Raw genomic sequence first — 22,770 nt, 5'->3', positions numbered from 1 at the left:
AATTGACTCTAACATCTTCCCACCACTGAGGTCAGGTTAACTGGTCTATAATTTCCTTTCTGATGCCTTCCTCCTTTTTTATAAAGTGGGGTGACATTTGCAACTTTCCAGTCCTCTGGCACCATGCTAGAGTCCAATGATTGTTTGCAGATAATTTCTACTGTTAGCACAATCTCTAACGTTACCTCTTTCAGAACTCTAGGGTGCAGTTCATCTGGTCCGGGTGACTTATGTACCTTTAGGTCTTTCAGCTTTTTAAGCACCTTCTCCCTCGTAATAGTAACTGCACCCACTTCTCTTCCTTCACACACTACAACATCAGACATACTGCTAGCGTCTTCCACAGGGAAAACTGACGCAAAACACTAATTTAGTTCATCAGCCATCTCCTTATCCCCTGTTATTATTTCTCCTGCCTCATTTTCTAGCGGTCCTATATTCACTCTCATCTCTCTTTTATTTTTAACATACTTGAAAAAACTTTTACTATCCACTTTGATGTTCTTTGTTAGCTTGCTTTCATATTTCATCTGTGCCCTTCTAATGATTCTTTTAGTTGTTCTCTGTAGGTTTTTAAAAACTTCCCAATCTTCTATCTTCCCACTAATATTTGCTTTGTTGTATGCCCTCTCTTTTACTTTTACAATATCTTTGACTTCCCTTGTCAGCCATGGGTTGTACTATTTTACCATTTGAGTATTTCTCCATTTTTGGAATACACATATCCTGCACCTTCCTCATTTTCCCCAGAAACGCACGCCATTGCTGCTCTGCTGACATCCCTGCCAGCAGCTCCTTCCAATTTACTTTGGCCAACTCCTTTCTCATACCACTGTAATTTCCCTTACTCGGCCATGCATCTATCTGCCAAATCAGCCTGTTTCTACCCTCAATGGTGCATGGCACAGGCAGCAAGCCAGAAATTATTACCTGGAGGTCCCGCTTCTCAGCTTTCTAGCTAGCTCTCTAAATTCTCTTTCCAGGACCTCATTGCTTTTCCTTCCTATGTCATTGGTACCAATATGTACTAAGACATCTGGCTGCTCTCCCTCCCCCTCCAAAATGTTGTGGACGCGATCTGAGACATCCCTGACCTTGGTACCTGGGAGGCAACATACCATCAGGGTGTCCCGTTCACATCCACAGAATCTCCTGTCTGTTCCCCTCACTATTCAATCCTCTATCACTACTGCTCCCTTCTTCTCCCTCTTTCTCTTCTACACCACGGACCCATGCTCAGTGCCAGTAACCCAGTCTCTGTGGCGTTCCCCTGGGAGGTTATCCCCCACAACAGTATCAAAAACATTATATTTATTATTGAGGAGAATGGTCACAGGGGTGGTCTGCTCTAACCGACAGTCACCCAGCTACTCACCTCCTACAACTTCGGGGTGACTATCTCCTTGTAACTCTGATCGATTATCTCCTCACTCTCCTGTACAAGCTGAAGGTCATCCAGGTGCTGCTCCAGATCCCTAACAGTCTTCACGGAGCTGCAGCTGGATGCACCTCATGCAGATGTAGTTCCCTGGGAGACTCTGGGTCTCCCAGTTCTCCAACGTCCGGCATGAAGAACACACCACAGCCATTTAAATAGTACAGTAAGAGAGGGGAAAAAAAAACAGAAATGAAGACGCTTAACAGACGCTTCACACAGAATTTACACCTCTTCCGAACCAAAGCCTGTTGCTTCTACTCTCGGCACTGGCCTACTCCCGACCATGGCCACTCCACTTATCCCTGCTGTACTTTTATTTAGTTCGTAGAGCTCTGTTGACGCCGCTGATAGGCCGTGTACAATCTCAGAGTTGATAATAAAATGAACCTTTAAACCATGATGCTACACACATAAGCTCTACGTACCTCACCCTCACCTGCCAGCTTTTTCTTTTTTGCTGGAAGGAGAAGAACAGGAAAGGAGCAAGGCTAAGTTTTAAGATCAGTGAATATAAAATTATTCAACTGAAGTTATTTTAATTCTTCTCTGTGTGAAAGCAATACGAGAAAGGATATTCCTCTTCATCGGTTATATTTGCATACTGTGCAAGAACGGCAGCTTTAGTAGGTTTCTCTGCTTCTGAAACACCTTTTTGTTTCACAACAATCTGGGCTTGTTTCTCAATCATACTTGCTATGGTGTGTACTTCATCTTAAAAAAAGATAAAAGGAGTCCAGTTAAATGTCAAACTTTAATAGTTAGAATCCCAAAGAGCAGCAAATGAGCTTCATTAACTTCATAACAATGGTGTATGGGAATAACATACTGCATAGTTATGAAACATACTCACCCAGTTAATTAGCTTCAAGCATTTAAAATATGCAAATAAAACAGCAATTATTCAACATTGTAGATTATCCTGAATTTTACCTTCAATACTTTTCTCTTGTGTGATATTGTTTGTGATCTCAGACCACTTTTGAATTATTTCTTTGCAAATGATTTTTAATGAATCTTCATCCTGAAAAAAAGTACAAGGATTGTTTTATACACAACCTGCCTAAAAAAAATTAACAGTATATACAAGACTGATATATGTGAGAAATATTCTGGCCTTTTATAATATTTTTAAGAGCCAAGTCTGTGGACAGTTCTGTATAATTGAAGGCCTGCATTCTAGAACTAGCTTGAGAGTTAAACTGCTTCAGTAAACATTCAGCCAGCAGTTATGCCCTGTAACAAAAAGCAAGCCAAGCTCAGTTGGCTGATTACCAGTACTGGAAGAAATAAATGAAAACTTACAAAACAATAAATTGCTCAAAATCCTTCAAATGACAACCACGTGCAGCTAGATCCATATGAGTAAATTGCACCAAATAAGTATCAGGGAATTTCTAACTTCTGGTCGCCCACTCTTGGTGAACAACACCACAGTTAACACCTTCAGGGGTCCCCATTGATCAGGTACATAAGGTATATCAGTTACAAAAGTAAGAGCAAGGAAAAGTCATTGACCTGGCATCTTGCAATGAGTTGTAGTAACCTGACTTTCCAAATCAGAAATATAAGGAAATACTCTTCACTTGTGTGCACAAGTGCTACTCCAAAGATCCTTAAGATCTTCAACATCATTTAGATCACCAAGAGATTAAAAAAGCTACAAGAAGGGAAAAGGTGAAATATGAAGGCTGACTAGCCAATAATATAAACCAGGATGCCAAAAGCTTTTTTAGTTATATTAACAGTAAAAGGGAGGTGAGAGTTGATATTGGACCACTGGAAAATGATACTGGTGAGGTAGTAATGGGGGACAAAGAAATGGCAGATGTACTTAATGGGAACTTTGTATCAGTCGTCACTGTGGAAGACACTAACAGTGTGCCAGAGGTCCGTGAGTGTCAGGGAGCAAGAGTGAGTGCCATTGCTATTACAAAGGAAAAAATGCTAGGCAAACTCACAGTCTTAAGGTGGATAAATCACCTGGACCAGATGGACTACATCCCAGACTCCTGAAAGAGATTGCTGAAGAGATAACGGATGCATTGGTCATGATCTTTCAAGAATTATTTGATTCTGGCATGGTCCCAGAGGACTGGAAGATTACAAAAGTCATGCCACTCTTAAAAAGGGATGAAGACAAAAGAGAGGAAATCACAGGCCAGTTAGCCTCACTTCAGTGGTCAGAACAGTGTTGGAATCTATTATTAAGGATGAGGTTTCGGGGTACATAGAGACTAATGATAAAATAAGTCAAAGTCAGCATGGTTTCTGTGAAGGGAAATCTTGCCTGACAACTCTGTTAGAGTTCTTCGAGGAAATAACAAGCAGGGTGGACAAAGGAGAGGCAGTGGATGTCATTTACTTCGATTTTAAGAAGACATTTGATAAGGTGCCACACGAGGCTGCTTGACTAGATAAAATCCTATGGCGTTACTGGAAATATACTGGCATGGATAGTGGAATGGCTGACAGGCAGGAGGGAGCAAGTTGGAATAAAAGGGCACATCATTGCATTGCGACTCTTAAGCTCTATCCCTCGACTTATGAAAGCTAACACCCCATAAGCTTTCTTAACTACCCTATCTACCCGTGAGGCAACTTTCGGGGATCTATGGACATGTACCCCCAGATCCCTCTGCTCCTCCACACTACCAAGTATTCTGCCATTTACTTTGTACTCTGCCTTGGAGTTTGTCCTTCCAAAGTGTACCACCTCATACTTCTCCGGGTTGAACTCCATCTGCCACTTCTCAGCACACTTCTGCATCTTATCAATGTCTTTCTGCAATCTTCGACAATCCTCTACACTATCCACAACACCACCAACATGTGGTGGTTTTGGGCCCCATATCTCAGAAAGGATGTGCTGTCATTGGAGAGAGTCCAGAGGAGGTTCACGAAGATGATTCTGGGAATGAAGGGGTTGATACGAGGAGTGTTTGGCAGCTTTGGGCCTGTATTCACTGGAATTTAGAAGAATGCGGGGGATCCCATTGAAACCTACCGAACATGGAAAGAACTAGGTAGGGTGGATGTGGAGAGGATGTTTCTTCTGGTGAGGGTATCCAGAACTAGAGAGTACAGCCTCAGAATTGAAGGGAGACCCTTTAGAACAGAGGTACGTAGCAAGTTTTTCAGCCAAATAGTAAACCTGTGGAACGCTGTCACAGACTGTGGTGGAGGCCAAGTCCAGTCCGTGCGTATATTTAATGCAGAAGTTTATTGTTTTCTGATCGATCAGGACATCAAAGGATATGGCAGGTGTGTTGGGTTGAGTGAGATAAGGGTCAGCCATGATGGAATGGCGGAGCAGACTAGAGGGGCTGTATAGCCTAAATGTGCTCCAATGTCATATGGTCTTATGGAGACTTCAGAGTTAACAACTCAGTGGGTGTGAAAGCAATAATATGGGATGATTTGCTCTCCAGACAAGTGAGAGGCACTGAGTTACTGAGCACCACTAATACTGTCTGCGGTGGCAACAAGCTCTGAACACTGCAGAAACTAAGGGAAAACAAATGTGAATCACAGCATATTACCCTACAGTTCCAATGTTTTTCCATTTTTCCTTTTCCTTCTGTTTCCATTCATCTCCTGTTTACATCTCTTCCAGACAGATCATTTGTGATTAACAAGACTTCACCATAACCTTCTCTATCATTTAGACTCTTGGACTTCATGCATTTCCTTTCTTCTTTCCACAGCTCTCTCATCACTGCAACTTAAAAATAATCTAAGTTTTTTTCACTTTTCATGAGAAACTTGTGGCCTTAAACAGTGTTTCTTTCTCCACAGGTGTTGCCTGACCTGCTGAGTATTTTCAGCATTGTTTTTATTCATAGCAAGGAGTCACTGAGGATACTTTTTTTCTATGGCAGAGATAAAAGCCCAAGAAAGATATTCAAACAAGACTTAAGAGGAAAGAAAGGCATTGCCCTGGAAATATAAGCATGTTTAGTAAGAGAAAAGAAACACAGATTGGATGAGGTACTAGCTTGCAGGAATGGAATTTTTTTTTGGAAATATGTTTTAAGAGGATAGGGCAGGAACAATTAGAGAGAACCATTTACAAAATTATCTAACCTACACCCAGAAATAGCCAGCCGGTGGTGTAGTGGCATCTGCACTGGACTTTGAGGAAAGTGGTCCCGGCTTCGAATCTGGCCAGCTCCTTGCACGCTTTCCTTTCGTGCCGAGGTGAGCATCAAGCTAGCAACCCAGCCTCGTAAAACAGACAAATTTTGGGAGGAGAAGATGGCAGCGTGACGCAGCTCGCAGCAGCCACTCCGGTGGTGATGTCTGTTATTTGTCAAGTCAGGTGCCGTGCACAATCCTGATTTGATGGAGACGGACGTGAGAGTACGGAGGAACATCTGGTGAAACTTCTGAAATGCCTGCTTCGCTGCTACTGTGTGGTCCTGAATCTCCGGAGAAGGCCCCAAGTCCTCGGCTTTGCTTGTTGCTCAGTGGCCGGGGCGGGGTCGAAGCGCTTGGCAGAGGATGGTGCTCGGAGAGGCTGTGTCAGAGGGGCTGGTCGGAGGCTCGGAGTTTTCGGATGGACTCAGAGTCCACTGTGGTCGAGTGCTTCCAATGGTGCTGCATTGGCAAGTTTGCAGTGCTTGGAGGTTCATGGCAGGGAGGGTTTCTCCCTTCTACCGTCTGCGTGAGATGATGAGTCTATCGGGACTTTGAGACTCTTTTTACCGTGCCCATGGTCTGCTCTTTATCAAATTACGGTATTGCTTTGCACTGTTGTAACTATATGCTATAATTATGTGGTTTTTGTCAGTTTTAGTCTTGGTCTGTCTTGTGTTTCTGTGATATCATTCTGGAGCAACGTTGTATCATTTTTTAATGCATGCATTTCTAAATGACATTAAATGAGGATTGAGTGTCCTCATAATCTAATCCAAATGCTAAAGAAATGGCAAGGTTCCCGCCCAGTGAGCCACAAGGTGTGGAGAGGAACAGCAACACACAGAAAGAGAAGCTGACAATCAGCAGTAGCTCAATGGGAATATGGTAGGAAAAAAGCAAGTAGGTCTCATAGAGATCATTAAGGGCATGAGGTCATCTTAAAAAGAATTTATTTTCTTGTCATAACATGGCGGAGATGAGACTCAGAAAATAAGGTTTCTTGTCTCTCCCAAATTGTTATATCTCTTTAAAGTTCAATTATCATTCAATCTTACATGAATACCCATGAATACAGCCAAACAAAACCGCGTTACTCCGAGGCTAAGGTGCAAAACACAGTACCAACAATCATACACAGTAGTAGGCACATAAAGACAGAAGTAAAATACAGTCACTCAAAAAATATATATCCCTTGACAAGAGAAAATCTGCAGATGATGGAAATCCGAGCAACACACACAAAATGCTGGAGGAACTCAGCAGGCCAGGCAGCATCTATACAAAAAAGTACAGTCGACATTTCGTGTGTTGCTCAGATATCCCCTGACTTTGGTTTGATTTTTGTTAAGCACCTGTCTATTTTTAATTACCTTGCAAAGTTACCTAACTTTATATAACACATCTTAGCCCTCTCTGATCTCAGTTCATCCACAGGATCCTGTTAGTGACCCCACAATGACATTTATATCAGCAACACCACTGTCTCAGACTCATGTCAGATCATTCTGTAAATGATTCTCTTTTGTTAAATACTTCCCTACCCCTCCCAAATTACTTTAACCTTGAAATGGCAATGATCAGGGGAACAATTTGTTGGCCAGAAAGAACTACAGTCTGCAAATCAGTGAATTCGAATGAATCAAGGGCAGTGGAAGCAGACAGAACAATTGTCCTTGTTCTTGCCATGAGGGAGGAGATGGAGGCTGCCATTTTATGAAGATTTCTCGATTTTGAACTGAAGTCCCTTGGCTTTATCAGTGTTTTAAAGTCGACACAATGATGCCTCAGGTAATCTGCTGGACTAGGGATCATTTCCAAATAAGAAGTTATTTGTGAGGTGTCCTTTGGGTTGGATATAACATTGTGAATGTTGGTCTATGTGATTCAAGCTTGTTGCTGATTGAGAACAAAGAGCCGTAAATTACTGATTGTCACTTGCCAAGATAAGGGCAATAAATGGATAGTGACCTGGAGCAGAGCCAAAAAAAAAGGAGTTAAAGGTCAGACACGACCTGTAGCCAATGACACTGAAATGCAATATTTGAATTGGTCAGGAATGAATATAAAAGCAATTGAGCTGGCAGCGGTTACGCTGTAGGAGAACTGTCATGGATGTGAGATGTCCCACAGACACGGGACTATGAGGAGCATGAGGCCAGCAGCAGAAACTCCTTTTTAACAGGTATTCTACTTTCTGTTCTTCGACTGTTCATGGAAGGTCAGGAAAACTTAGTTGGTGTGCACACAGGTATTGGTTGTGTAAGTTCACATATTCTTCCATCGAGACAATAAAGGTACTTCTCAGTAATTACAGATTCTCTCTGATCATTATTACAAGGGGTGATTTTTGTAACAAATTCAAGGAAAAACCGGACAAGTATGACATCTAAACTGAAAAAGACCTTAAGACCATAAGACATAGGAGCAGAAGTAGGCTATTTAGCCCATCGAGTTTGCCCTGCCATTCAATCACGGCTTATCCTTTTTTCCCCTCCTTAACCTCACTCCCCGGCCTTCTCCCCATAACCTTTGATGTTGTGTCCAATCAAGAAACTGTCAATCTCCACCTTAAATACACCCAAGACCTTGCCTACACAGCTGCCTGTGGTAATAAATTCCACAAATTTACCACCCTCTGGCAAAAGAAATTTCTCCACATCTCTGTTTTAAATAACAGACATCCCACCCTGCAAAAACTGATTTCAGGGAGGTAGCACCATCAATTTGCGGGAGACTTCCGGGAGAGGTGGGATGTCTGCAATAGAGCAGCTCCTTAGCAGCCAGCCAGCCAGCTAGTTTAAATAACATTAGCCAGGGGGCCCCAACCTTTTTCGCACTGTGGACCAGTTTCATATTGACAATATTCTTGCGGACCGGCCGACCGGGGGGCGGGGGGGGGGCGTAAGGTTGCCAACCGACAAGAGTAGCAGTCAAATACATTGTGTTTACCCCAAGAAGGACTACAATGACCATGAAGCCTTGCGCAAACGTCCCGATTTCTTAAAAATCGTTTTTAGCGATTCTGTTCGGGGGGGGGGTTAATCATGACCGGAATACCAGTGATAAGTGGCTAATACACTCAATTTCGTTTCTAAAAGGGTTTATCTAATGAATTTAATATTAAACACACAGCGCATATTTTCCTCGCATGAATATAGTGATAAGACAATTATCGGGGAGCTTGAAGTAAGTGTTGAACGAACTTCCAGTAGAAGTGATAGAGGCAGGTTCGATATTATCATTCAAAGAAAAATTGGATAGGTACGTGGACAGGAAAGGAATGGAGGGTTATGTGCTGAGTGGAGTTCGGTGGGACGAGGTGAGAGTAGCGTTCGGCACGGACTAGAAGGGCTAAGATGGCCTGTTTCCATGCCGTAATTGTTATATGGTTATATAAGTCACTTATAATAGCATCATAACATTTTAAGTAACGTTTGGATATTAAACACACAGAGCATATTTTTCTCTTATGAACATATAAAATCATTGCAATGCACCAATATTGCTGAATCAGTGGGAGCCCTGGGCTTGTTTCCCTGCAACGAGACGGTGCCATCGAGGGGTGACGGGCGACAACGATACTCGAAGGGGGTTCCTTATGTCCAGTCTATTCCGCAATTTAGTTTTCGTTGCATTCATTGCAGAGATATGTTGGAAATGGAAGCAACGTTTTAGGTGCTTCCGTAGCTATCTCAGGATATTCAGCCTTGACTTTGATCCGGAATGCCGGCAGAGATATTATGGCAAACACACTTTTCAGCCCGCCGTTATTTGCAAGCTCGAGGAGTTGATCTCCTTCTCACGCTGACATAGATGACGCGCGGGTAATGATCTCGCATGCATTCAAGCCCAACAATGGGCATGACAGAGAATGAGGAAAGGTGCAGCTGACTCATATCGCCAAATCATAGTGTTTCCTCGCGGCCCGGTAGCGCTTGCCTTGCAGCCCGGTACCAGTCCGCGGCCCAGTGGTTGGGGACCGCTGACGACAGCTATGCTAATGAACGAATGACACCTGTTAAACTCACCTCAACATGTCTTTTACATTTTAACCCACCATGGGCAAAAGAAAAGTCACTGTTGCAAACAGTGTAGTGAGCAACAATGTCATTATTTTGACCCCTATTAGGCAGGGGTACACTTCAGTGTAGTCTGGGGTGACGTACGTTTTATGTTTTCTTTTTTTTTCTGGAACACTGTACCACAGAGTGCTCTCGCTCGCGCTGTCTATCGTGGTCGCTCTCACTTGCTTTCTCTCTCTCACTCGCGCACTATCGCTTGTTTTCTCTCTCTCGCTTGCTTGCTCTCGCGCTCTCTCTCTCGCTTACTTTCTCTCTCTCACTTGCTTGCTCTCGCGCACTCTCTCTCGCTCGCTCGTTCTCAAAAAAATTGATTTCCGTGATATTGTATATAATTTGCGGGCATCAGGGAGCCACTATTCATACGCGGGAGACTCCCGGAACTTCCGGGAGAAATGGGATGTCTGAAATAGATGCCCCTCTATCCTGACGCTGTGCCCTCTTGTCCTAAACTCCTGCACCATGGGAAACATCCTTTCCACATCTACTGTCCAGGCCTTTCAACATTTCAATGAGATCTCCCGTCATCCTTCTAAATTCCAGTGAGTACAGACCCAGAGCCATCAAACATTCCTCGTATGATAACCCTTTCATTCTCGGAATCATCCTTGTGAATCTCCTCTGAACCATCTCCAATGCCAGCAGATCTTTTCTTAGATAAGGAGCTGAAAACTGTTCACAATACTCAAGGTGAGGCCTCACCTGTGCCTTACCTGTGCATCAGATCCCTGCTCTTGTATTCTATACCTCTTGAAATTAATGCCAGCATTGCCTTTGCCTTCCTCACCACCAACTCAACTTGTAAGTTAACCTTCAGGGTGTTCTGTACAAGGACTCTCAAGTCACTTTGCATCTCAGATTTTTGGATTTTCTCCCCGTTTAGAAAATAGTCTGCACATTTACTTCCACTACTGAAGTGCATGGCCATGCATTTTCCAACATTGTATTTCATTTGCCACTCTCTTGCAAAGAGATGTTATGGATGCAATGGGAGGTGAGGACCTCAATACAATAGCTATCACTAAAGAGGTAGTGCTGAGCAAACTTGTGGGCCTGAAGATAGACAAGTCCCCTGGTCCTGATGGAATGCACCCAAGGATACTGAAAGAAATGGCAGAAGTTATAGTAGAGGCTTTGGTGATGATTTACCAAAATTCTCTGGGCAGGTCCCGACAGATTGGAAGACGGCAATTGTCATGCCACTGTTCAAAAAAGGATGTAGGCCAAAGGCAGGTGACTATAGGCCAGTTAGTTTAACATCTGTAGTTGGGAAAAAAGCTTGAATCTATCATTAAAGAAGAAATAGCGAGACATAGCACGGATAGAGAATTGCTTAACTAATAAAAGGCAGAGAGTTGGGATACATGGGTGTTGCTCTGGTTGGTAATCACTGGTGAGCGGTGTGCCACAGGTGTTGGTGCTAGACGCAGCGCGCGCGGCCAGTAGGATGCCATGCACAATCCTGATTTGATGGAGACAGACGTGAGAAGCATGGAGGAACATCTGGAGAAACTTCTGAAATGCCTGCTTCGCTACCGTTGCTGCTGTGCGATCGAGAATCTCTGGAGAGGAAGGCCCCAAATCCTCGGCTTTGCCTATTGCCTGTTGCCGGGGCCGGGGTCGAAGCGCTCGGCAGAGATGGTGCTCAGTGCTCAGTGTTGGAGGGCTGGTTGGAGGCTTGAAGTTTTCGGACGGACTCAAGAGTCAGCTGTAGTCGAGTGCTTCCAGGGTGCTGCACCGGCAACTTTGCGGCGCTGGAAGCTCATGGCAGGAAGAGAGTTTCTCTTCCTTCTACCGTCTGTGTGAGATGATGGGACTTTCGAGAGACTTTGAAACTTTTTTTTACCGTGCCATGGTCTGTTCTTTATCAAATTACGGTATTGCTTTGCACTATTGTAACTATATGTTATAATTATGTGGGTCTTGTCAGTTTTTTTAGTCTTGGTTTGTCTTGTGTTTCTGTGATATTATTCATGGAAGAACATTGTATTATTTCTTAATGCATGCATTACTAAATGACAATAAAAGAGGACTGCGTGTCCTCATAATCTAATAATCTAACTGTTCACAATATACATTAACAATGGGAAGAGGGAACCGTGTTAGGAAAGCGTTTAATTGGAGTAAGGGGAAATATGAGGCTATCAGGCAGGAACTTGGAAGCATAAATGGGAACAGAAGTTCGCAGGGAAATATACAGAAGAAATGTGGCAAATGTTCAGGGGATATTTACATGGGGTTCTGCATAGGTACATTCCAATGAGACAGAGAAAGGATGGTAAGGTACAGGAACCGTTTTGTACAAAGGCTGTTGAAAATCTAGTCAAGAAGAAAAGAAAAGAAAAGAAAAGCTTACGAAAGGTTCAAAAAAACCGGGTAATGATAGAGATCTAGAAAGTTATAAGGCTAATAGGAAGGGGCTTAAGAATGAAATTAGGAGAGCCAGAAGGGGCCATGAGAAGGCCTTGGCAGACAGGATTAAGGAAAACCCCAAGACATTCTACGAGTATATGAAGAGCAAGAGGATAAGACGTGAGATAATAGGACTGATCAAGTGTGACAGTGCAAAAGTGTGTATGGAACTGAAGGAGATAGCAGAGGTACGTAATGAATACTTTGCTTCAGTATTCACTATGGAAAAGGATCTTGGCAATTCTAGGGATGACTCACAGCGGACTGAAAAGCTTGAGCATGTAGATATTAAGGAAGAGGATGTGCTGGAGCTTTTGGAAAGCATCAAGTTGGATAAGTCACCGGGACCGGATGGGATGTACCCCAGGCTACTGTGGGAGGTGAGGGAGGAGATTGCTGAGCCTCTGGCGATGATCTTTGCATCATCAGTGAGGACAGGGGAGGTTCCGGAGGATTGGAGGGTTGCAGATGTTGTTCCCTTATTCAAGAAAGGGAGTAGAGATAACCCAGGAAATTATAGACCAGTGAGTCTTACTTCAGTGGTTGGTAAGATGATGGAGAAGATCCTGAGAGGCAGGATTTATGAACATTTGGAGAGACATAATATGATTCAGAATAGTCAGCGTGGCTTTGTCAAATGAAGGTCATGCCTTATGAGCCTGAATGAATTTTTTGAGAATGTGTCTAAACACATTGATGAAGGTAGAGCTGTAGATATAGTGAATATGGATTTCAGCAAGGCATTTAAGAAGGTATCCCATGCAAGGCTTATTGAGAAAGTAAGGAGGCATGGGATCCAAGGGGACATTGCTTTGTGGATCCAAAATTGGCTTGCCCACAGAAGGCAAAGTGTGGTTGTAGACGGGTCATATTCTGTATGGAGGTCGGTGACCAGTGGTGTACCTCAGGGATTTACTAACCCCTACTCTTTGTGATTTTTAATAATGACCTGGATGAGGAAGTGGAGGGATGGGTTAGTAAATTTGCTGATGACGCAAAAGTTGGGGGTGTTGTTGATAGTGTGGAGGGCTGTCAGAGGTTACAGTGGGACATTGATAAGATGCAAAACTGGGCTGAGAAGTGGCAGATGGAGTTCAATCCAGATAAGTGTGAAGTGGTTCATTTTGGTAGGTCAAATATGATGGCAGAATACAGTATTAATGGTAAACCTCTTGGCAATGTGGAGGACCAGAGGGATCTTGGGGTCCGAGTCCATAGGACACTCAAAGCTGCTATGCAGGTTGACTCTGGTTAACAAGGGATACAGTGCATTGGCCTTCATCAACTGTGGGATTGAGTTTAAGAGCCGAGAGGTAATGTTACAGCTATGTAGGACCCTGGTCAGACTCCACTTGGAGTACTGTGCTCAATTCTGTTCACCTTGGGGGGCGTCACGTGATGACGTGGGATTGAGACGTGTAAATCCAGCTCCTCCGTAAAAAATTAGCAAAGTACTGTTTAAACAAAACAAAGCTAATACTTTCCGAAAACTATTTATAAACTTTGCAAGACTACTTTACGATATGCCTTCCAAACCGCAACAGAAGTCGTCTGTTGTTGCGAAGCCGCCACGAGATGGTAAGGAAAAAGGGCCTACTGCAGCGATGGAGCCTCGGACTCAGGTTGGATCTCCTTTGGAGGAGATGCATTCTATCCCCGCTGTAGAACAGGGAGCAATGGCGGCGGTAGCGGTCTCTCGGAAGAAGATGCCGGAAATGCGCATGCGCAAATCGACACAACTCAAACTACAAGAACCAACAGCCACTGCAACTGAAAGTGACTCAGAGTCAGAATCGGATACCGCAGAGAATACAGATGAAGAAGAGGAGGAAGAACTGGAAGAGATTGGAAGTAAAGGAGATGACGGAGGCATAAGAGAGGCTTTATTGCAATTAACGGCTGAACTAAGAAAAGTAAGAGCAGAGCTTAGAGACATGAAGATGTGCTATAATAAAGCTATGAAAAGACAGGATAAAATGGATAAGAAGCTTCAGAAGATGTAAAGAAAAATGGAGCATATTAATGATAGAGTGGAAAAAACAGAAAATGATCTGCTTGTCTGGAACACGGAAAGAAATCGACTCTTGGAGAAAGTGGACATGTTGGAAAATTTTAGTAGACGTAATAATATTAAAATTGTTGGTCTTAAAGAAGGTATGGAGGGAAAAATCCAATAAAATATTTTCAAAGATGGATCCCGGAAGTTTTGCAAATGAAAGAGGAGGACCGATTAATTGAAATTGAGCGGGCACATAGAGCTCTAAGACCAAAACCACAAAATGACCAATATCCACGAGCAATTTTAATAAAATTCTTAAGATTTCAAGACTAGGAAAGGATTCTACAGGCAGCTGCCCAAGCTGCCAAGAATAGAAAAGGGCCATTGATGATTCAAGGGAACAAAATTTTTTTCTACCCTGACATAAGTTATGAACTTTTGAAGAGAAGGAAGAAATTTAATCCAGTGAAAAAACTCCTGTGGGATCATGGTTATCAATTTATATTGCGTTATCCTGCAACCTTGAAGATTTTTTTGGCTGGTGGAGAAAAAAGATTTTTTGATGATTACCAGAAAGCAGAGCAGTTTGTGCAAGACTCTCTGAATATTCACCAGGTACAAGAACAAAACCAGGGGAGCGAGATAGATTGAAGAAGAAGACTGGGTCAAAGAATGGACTTGTTGGATTTTTGAAGGTGGATGAATATATAAATATATTACTAATTATATGAGGGAGGGGAAGTAAGGTTAAAATTTGAGGAATACTAGTTGGGAATAGTAACATTAATTTTTTTTTATATATATATAATTTTTTTGTTACAGGGGAGCTGGAAGAAGCACTGATCAATTGCTACGCTAATCATGTGTACAAGCGTGGCTTAGCCATGACCCGCAAAATGGAGGAGGGTAGTGTTGTGTATCTTTTCATTCACAACATTAGTGGGGGGGTATTTTGTTTTTTCTTGTTTTATATCTTATCTATCTTTTTTTTTCTTTTTGCCTGGATGATTGGGAGGGAAACACATAGCAACATGGTGAAGTTCAAAGAGATTCCCCAAGGAACTATGAGAGTTGAGAAGATAAGTAATGTTTTAGATTAGAGTAACTTTGTTAAGAATAATGGCTAATTTATTGAATTTTTTGAGTTTTAATGTTAATGGGCTTAATGGACCAGTGAAAAGAAAAAGAATCTTAACACATATTAAGAAAATGAAGATAGATTTAGCCTTTTTACAGGAAACGCATTTAACAGAAACAGAACATCAGAAATTAAAGAGAGATTGGATGTGGAACAAATTACTGGAATTCAACTTCCACATAACCCTAACAACAGGAATTCTGCAGATGCTGGAAATTCAAGCAACACTCAAAGTTGCTGGTGAACGCAGCAGGCCAGGCAGCATCTGTAGGAAGAGGTACAGAGATCTCCCCCTCCCCCTCCAACTTTCAAATCCCTTACTCACTCTTCCTTCAGTTAGTCCTGACGAAGGGTCTCGGCCTGAAACGTCGACTGTACCTCTTCCTAGAGATGCTGCCTGGTCTGCTGCGTTCACCAGCAACTTTGATGTGATCTCTGTTCCACATAACCCTGTATTATTTCTACTAGGTGATATTGAAGGGATAAAGCCAAAACTTAAATTGAATAAATATCAGAAAGAATTTATAAAAATATCATTGGCAGTAGCTAAGAAGACTATAGCTGTTACTTGGAAATCTGATTCGTATTAAGTATGAATCATTGGAACAATGAAATGGCTGGTTCTATTCCACTCGAAAAAATTACTTATAATTTAAGAGATAAATATGAAACATTTTTGAATATCTGGCGCCCTTATTTACAAAAGATAGGATGGCATATTTAAGTGCTCCGATAAAGATCTTGGTCCCTTGGGGAAACTAACGAATAAGTATACTAAATTTATTTTGAATCCCATGGAGCATGTGGAAACCTTCCAATACCCAGGCGGTTCTTCTTTTTCTATTCTTCTTTTCTTTTAAGGTAGGACTATAAACGGAGGGGGGAGGGTTAAGTGGAGGGGAGGGTAGTTATTATCTTCCATGTATTCATTTTGAAAATTTAATAAAAATTATATTTAAAAAAAAATTCTGTTCACCTCACTACAGGAAGGATATGGAAACTATAGAAAGGGTGCAGAGGAGATTTACAAGGATGTTGCCTGGATTGGGGAGCATGCCTTATGAAAACAGGTTGAGTGAACTTGGCCTTTTCTCCTTGGGATGAGAGGTAACCTGATAGAGGTATACAAGATGATGAGAGGCATTGATCGTGTGGATACTCAGGGGCTTTTTCCCAGGGTTGAGATGGCTAGCATGAGAGGGCACAGTTTTAAGGTGCTTGGAAGTAGGTACAGAGATGTCAGGGGTAAGTTTTTTTACGCAGAGAGTGGTGAGTGCGTGGAATGGGCTGCTGGCGACGGTGGTGGAGTGAGGATATGATAGGGTCTTTAAGAAAGTCTTGGATAGGTACATGGAGCTTAGAAAAATAGAGGGCTATGGGTAACCCTGGGTAATTTCTAAAATAAGTACGTGTTCGACACAGCATTGTGGGCCGAAGGGCCTGTATTGTGCTGTAGGTTTTCTATGTTTCTAAAAGTTCACTTGCAGGTTGAGTTGGTGGTGAGGAAGACAAGTGTGATGTTAGCATTCATTTTGAAACGATTAGAATATAAATGCAACGATGTAATGCTGAGGCTGTGTAAGACACTGGTGAGGTCTAATCCAGTATGGTAAGCAGTTTTGGCCCTGTCTGAGAAAGGATGTGTTGACATTGGAGAGAGTTCGGAGGTGATTCATGAGACTGATTCCCGGAATGAAAGGCTTTTCATATAAGGAGCATTTGATGGCTCTGGTCCTGTACTCAATGGAATTTAGAAGAATGAAGGGGGATCTCACTGAAACTATTGAATGTTGAATGGCCTTGATAGAGTGGATGTGGAGAGGATGTTTCCTATGGTGGGGAAGTCTGGGACCGGAAGGCACAGACTCAGAATAAAGGGATGCCCATTTAGAAGAGGGATGAAGAGGAATTTCTTTTGCCAGAGGGTGGTGAATCTGTGGAATTCTTTGCCACAAGTGGCTGTGGAGGCCAGGTCATTGGGACTATTTAAGGCGGAGGTTGATAGGTTCCTGATTAGTCAGGGTTTGAAAGGTTATGGAGAGCAGGCAGGAGAAGAAGAAATGGATCAGTCATGATCTGAGGAGAAGGGAGGTTTGGGGTGGTCAGGGATGGTGGGGTGAAGGAAGGTGGAGTCTCTGAGGACCCAAGAGCTGGTCGTGGGACCTGAAAGAGAGAGGATTGCAGAATGGTGGTGGGGGAAGGGGAAATGGGGGCTCCAGTGGCCGTGCATGAGTACCCGGCCTGGAGGTCAAACCTCCCTTCTCCTCAGACACTATCAGTCCCTTCCCCCCCCCCACCATCCCAGCTCTCATCCATGCCGGATCTTCACCATCCCCTCCAACCTTCTCCTCTCTGAGGCAGAATGTTCTGTCTTCAGTCAGGGCTTCACCTTTGTACCCCTGTGGCCACACCTGAATGAGTTCCCTGTCTACCACGACGCTGAGCTCTTCTTCCACTGCCTCTGTCTCAGAGCCTATTTCTTCGGCAAGGACTCTCCACCCTGCACCGATGAGCCCTTCTCCTGTCTTCAAACCTCCTCCTATTCCTGTACACCCTGCTCTGGTCTTCTGCCTGCTTTGGACCTTTTCATTGCGAACTGCCAACGGAACATCAGCCGTCTCAACTTAAGCACTTCTCTCTCCTATTCTGAACTCACTCCTTCCGAATGCTCGGCTCTTTACTCCCTCTGCACCATTCCTAACCTCACCATCAAACCCGCAGATAAGGGAGGTGCTGTAGAAGTCTGGCGGACTGACCTCAATCTTGTTGAGGCCCAGCAACAACTCTCAGACACCTCCTCTTACCTACCCCTTGAACAGGATCCCACTAAGGAGCACCAGGCCATTGTCTCCCACACCATCACTGACCTTATTGACTCAGGGGATCTCACATCCACCGCCACCAACCTCATAGTTCCCACACCCTGCACCTCCAGTTTCTACCTCCTACCCAAGATCCACAAACCTGCTTGTCCAGGTCGACCTATTGTTTCAGCTTGTTCCTGCCCCACTGAACTCATTTCTACATACCTCGATACTGTTTTATCCCCCCTAGTTCAGTCCTTTCCTACTGACATCTGTGACACTTAACACTCTCTGGACCTTTTCCGGTTCCCTGGCCCCCGTCATCTTATTTTTACTATGGATGTCCAGTTCATACACACCTCCACCACCCACCAGGAAGGCCTCAGTGCTCTCCATTATTTTCCTGGACACCAGACCCAACCAGTTCCCCTCCACCACCACTCTCCTCTGCCAAGTGGAATTTGCCCTCGCTCTAAATAATTTCTCCTTTGGCTCCTCCCACTTCCTTCCAACAAAAGGGGCAGCCACAGGCACTCGCATGGGTCCCAGCTATGCCCGTCTGTTTGTTGACTACGTGCAACAGTCTATGTTCCAAGTCTACACTGGTGACCGTCCCACACTTTTCCTATGCTACATCAACGACTGCATTGATGCTGCTTTCTGCACCCATGCTGAACTCATCGACTTCATCCACTTTGCCTCCAACTTCCACCCTGCCCTCAAATTTACCCGGTCCATTTCTGACACCTCCCTCCCCTTGCTCAATCTCAATCTCTGAAGACAGCTTATCTACCAATGCCTATTATAAACCCACAGACTCTCACAGCTACCTGGATGATATCTTGTCCCACCCTGTTACTTGTAAAAACACCATCCCCTTCTCTCAATTCCTTTGTCTCTACCGCATCTGCTCTCAGGATGAGGCTTTTTATTCTAGAACGAAGGAGATGTTTTCCTTTTTCAAAGAAAGGGGCTTCCCTTCCTCCACCATCAATGCTGTCCTCTTCCATTTCATGCACATCTGCTCTTACCCCATCCTCCCGCCACTCTACCAGGGATAGGGTTCCTCTTGCCCTCACTTACCACCACACCAACCTCCATGTCAACCACATAATTCTCCAAAACTTCCACCACCACCAACAGGATCTCGCCACAAAGCACATCTTTCTCTCCCCCCACTTCATCTGTGAGCCTGTTGGGGTCATATACTGTGTTTGGTGCTCCCAGTGTGGCCTCCTGTATGTCAGTGTGACCCGACGTAGATTGGGAGACTGCTTCGCTGAGCACCTACGCTCCATCCGCCAGAAAAAGCAGCTCTTCAAAGCAGTGGCCCAACATTTTAATTCCACTTCCCATTCACATTCCGATATGTCAATCCTCTCCTCTACTGTTGCGATGAGATTGGAGGATCAACACCTTATATTCCGTATGGGTAGCCTCCAACCTGATGGCATGAACAACAAATTTGTGAACTTCCGGCAACTCCCCCACCCTCACCATTCCTCATCCTCTTTTTCCTCTCTCACCCTATCTTCTTGCCTATCCATCGCCACCCTCTGGTCCTCCTCTCCCCTTTTCTTTCTTCCCTGGCCTTCTGTCCTCTCCTATCAGACTTCCCCTTCTCCAGCCCTGTATCTCTTTCACCGATCAACTTCCCAGCTCTTTACTTCATCCCTCCCCCTCCAGGTTTCTCCTATCACCTTGTGTTTCTCTCCTCCCTCCCCACCTTGTAAATCTACTCATCGCCTTTTTTTATCCAGCCCTGCGAAGGGTCTCGGCCTGAAACATTGACTGTAAACATTGACTATGAAACTTTTCCATAGATGATGCCTGGCCTGCTGAGTTCCTCCAGCATTTTGTGTGTATTGCTTGGATTTCCAGCACCTGCAGATTTTCTCTTGTTTGAAAATGAGGAGGAATTCCTTTAGCAAAAGGATAGTGAATCTTTGGGCATATTTAAAGCGAACCTTGATAAGTTCTTGATTAATAGGGGAGTCAAAGCTTATGGGGAGAAGGCAGGAGAATGGGGTTGAAAGGGTAAATAAATCAGCCAGTTGAATGGCAGAGCAGACTTGATGGGCCAAATGGCGTAATTTGCTCTTTTGTCTTATGGTTTTACAGCCTTAAAGTTGTTTCTTGAGACCTCTTGTTCTTCTCCACCAATATTGGAGGTTCATTTTAAATTCGATTAGCAAATACAATGCGGAGAATCCTGCAAAAGGTAGTGGATTCATCCCAGTACATCACGGGTAAAGCCCTCCCAACCATTGAGCACATCTACATGAAACATTGCCATAGAAAAGCAGCATCCATCATCAAAGATCCTCACCACCCAGGCCATGCTCTTTTCTCACTGCTGCCATCAGGTAGAAGGTACCGGTGTCTCAGGACTCACACCACCAGGTTCAAGAACAGTTACTACCCCTCAATCATCAGGCTCTGGAACCAAAGGGGATAGCTACACTCATTTAAGGACTGTGTTATATTGATGGATATTATATTATTATTTTACGCTCATTATTTATTGCTATTTATTTATATCTGCAATTGCACAGCTAGTTTACAGTTACTGTTGTATAGAATTGCTAAGTATGCCTGCAGAAAAAGAATCTCAGGGTTGTATGTGGTGACATGTATGTACTCTGATTATAAGTTTTACTTTGAACACACATCATTTAGGAAACTTGTGAATGAAGTTGATTGGTGGATCTTATAATCGTAATTGTTCTAATAATCAAGGTAATTATGGCAAAACGTACAATAGAGTGGATGTAGTGGTTTGTTTGATTTTGATGAAAGTTTTGAATGCTATTTTCTTATTGGATAAAAGTAAAGTGGTGACTGTATCAAATGCACCCTTGAGCAGAATAAAATTGCTTCTTGTAGTTGAAAGAGAGAATAAAAACGCAAAGCAACACAGAAGGGGAGAGAGAAAGGGGGAGAGAACAAACTGAAAATTCTTTCTAAGGTAAGGATACTTCAATATTAAGCATATGGGAAATTATATGGATAGATTCTGAGAAACACCTTAGTTTTATAGACAATAGTCAATAGGTTCAGGAGTAGGCCATTCGGCCCTTCGAGCCAGCACTGCCATTCACTGTGATCATGGCTGATCATCCATAATCAGTATCCAGTTCCTGCCTTATCCCCATAACCTTTGATTCCGCTATCTTTAAGAGCTCTATCCATCTCTTTCGTGAAAACATCCAGAGACTTGGCCTCCACTGCCTTCTGGGGCAGAGCATTCCACATATCCACCACTCTCTGGGTGAAAAAGTTTTTCCTCAACTCCGTTCTAAATGGCCTACCCCTTATTCTTAAACTGTGGCCTCTGGTTCTGGACTCATCCATCAGCAGGAACACGCTTCCTGCCTCCAGCGTGTCCAATCCCTTAATAATCTTATATGTTTCAATCAGATCCCCTCGCATCCTTCTAAATTCCAGTGTATACAAGCCCAGTCACTCCAATCTTTCAACATATGACAGTCCCGCCATCCCGGGAATTAACCTTGTGAACCTACACTGCACTCCCTCAATAGCAAGAATGTCCTTCCTCAAATTTAGAGACCAAAACTGCACACAGTACTCCAGGTGTGGTCTCACCAGGGCCCTGTACAGCTGCAGAAGGACCTCTTTGGTCTTATACTCAATTCCCCTTGTTATGAAGGTCAGCATGCCATTAGCTCTCTTCACTGCCTGCTGTACCTGCATGCTTGCTTTCAGTGACTGATGTACAAGAACACCTAGATCTTGTTGTACTTCCCCTTTTCCTAACTTGACTCTATTTAGATAATAATCTGCCTTCCTGTTCTTACCACCAAAGTGGATAACCTCACATTTATCCACATTAAACTGCATCTGCCATGCATCCGCCCACTCACCCAGCCTGTCCAAGTCACCCTGCATTCTCATAATATCCTCCTCACATTTCACACTGCCACCCAGCTTTGTGTCATTGGCAAATTTGCTAATGTTACTTTTAATCCCTTCATCTAAATCATTAATGTATATTGTAAACAGCTGCGGTCCCAGCACTGAACCCTGCGGTACCCCACTGGTCACCGCCTGCCATTCCAAAGGGACCCGTTAATCTCTACTCTTTGTTTTCTGTCAGTCAGCCAATTTTCAATCCGTGTCAGTACTCTGCCCCCAATACCATGTGCCCTAATTTTGCCCACTAATCTCCTCTGTGAGACTTTATCAAAGGCTTTCTGAAAGTCCAGGTACACTACATCCACTAGCTCTCCCTTGTCCATTTTCATAGTTACATCCTCAAAAAATTCCAGAAGATTAGTCAAGCACGATTTCCCCTTCGTAAATCCATGCTGATTCGGACCTATCCTGTTACTGCCATCCAAATGTGTCATAATTTCAACTTTTATAATTGATTCCAGCATCTTTCCCACCACTGACGTCAGGCTAACTGGTCTATAATTCCCTGTTTTCTCTCTCCCTCCTTTCTTGAAAAGTGGGACAACATTAGCCACCCTCCAATCCACAGGCACTGATCCTGAATCTATAGAACATTGGAAAATTATTACCAATGCGTCCACAATTTCTAAAGTCACCTCCTTAAGTACCCTGGGATGCAGACCATCAGGTCCCGGGGACTTATCAGCCTTCAGACCCAATAGTCTATCCAACACCATTTCCTGCCTAATATAAATTTCCTTCAGTTCATCCATTACCCTAGGTCCTTTAGCCACTATTATATCTGGGAGATTGTTTGTTTCTTCCCAAGTGAAGACAGATCCAAAGTA

At 43.5% G+C, this 22,770-nt stretch overlaps 1 protein-coding gene across 1 annotated transcript in view; it reads right to left on the bottom strand.

Moving 5' to 3' along the window:
- ccdc43 (coiled-coil domain containing 43) overlaps positions 1-22,770 on the bottom strand; it is a 78,008-nt gene that overhangs the window by 40,178 nt on the left and 15,060 nt on the right. Inside the window, exons 2-3 of the mRNA XM_063037679.1 lie at positions 2,369-2,459; positions 2,014-2,149 (exon numbers count right to left, since the gene is read on the bottom strand). Of these exons, the coding sequence (XP_062893749.1) occupies positions 2,014-2,149; positions 2,369-2,459 (227 nt within the window). The remainder of the gene's footprint in view (positions 1-2,013; positions 2,150-2,368; positions 2,460-22,770) is intronic.

This window comes from Mobula hypostoma, chromosome X1 (genome assembly GCF_963921235.1).
Source record: "Mobula hypostoma chromosome X1, sMobHyp1.1, whole genome shotgun sequence".
NCBI classification, from domain to species: domain Eukaryota; kingdom Metazoa; phylum Chordata; class Chondrichthyes; order Myliobatiformes; family Myliobatidae; genus Mobula; species Mobula hypostoma.
Note: the sequence above shows the minus strand (reverse complement) of the source record. Positions and strands in the feature narration are given on the sequence as shown.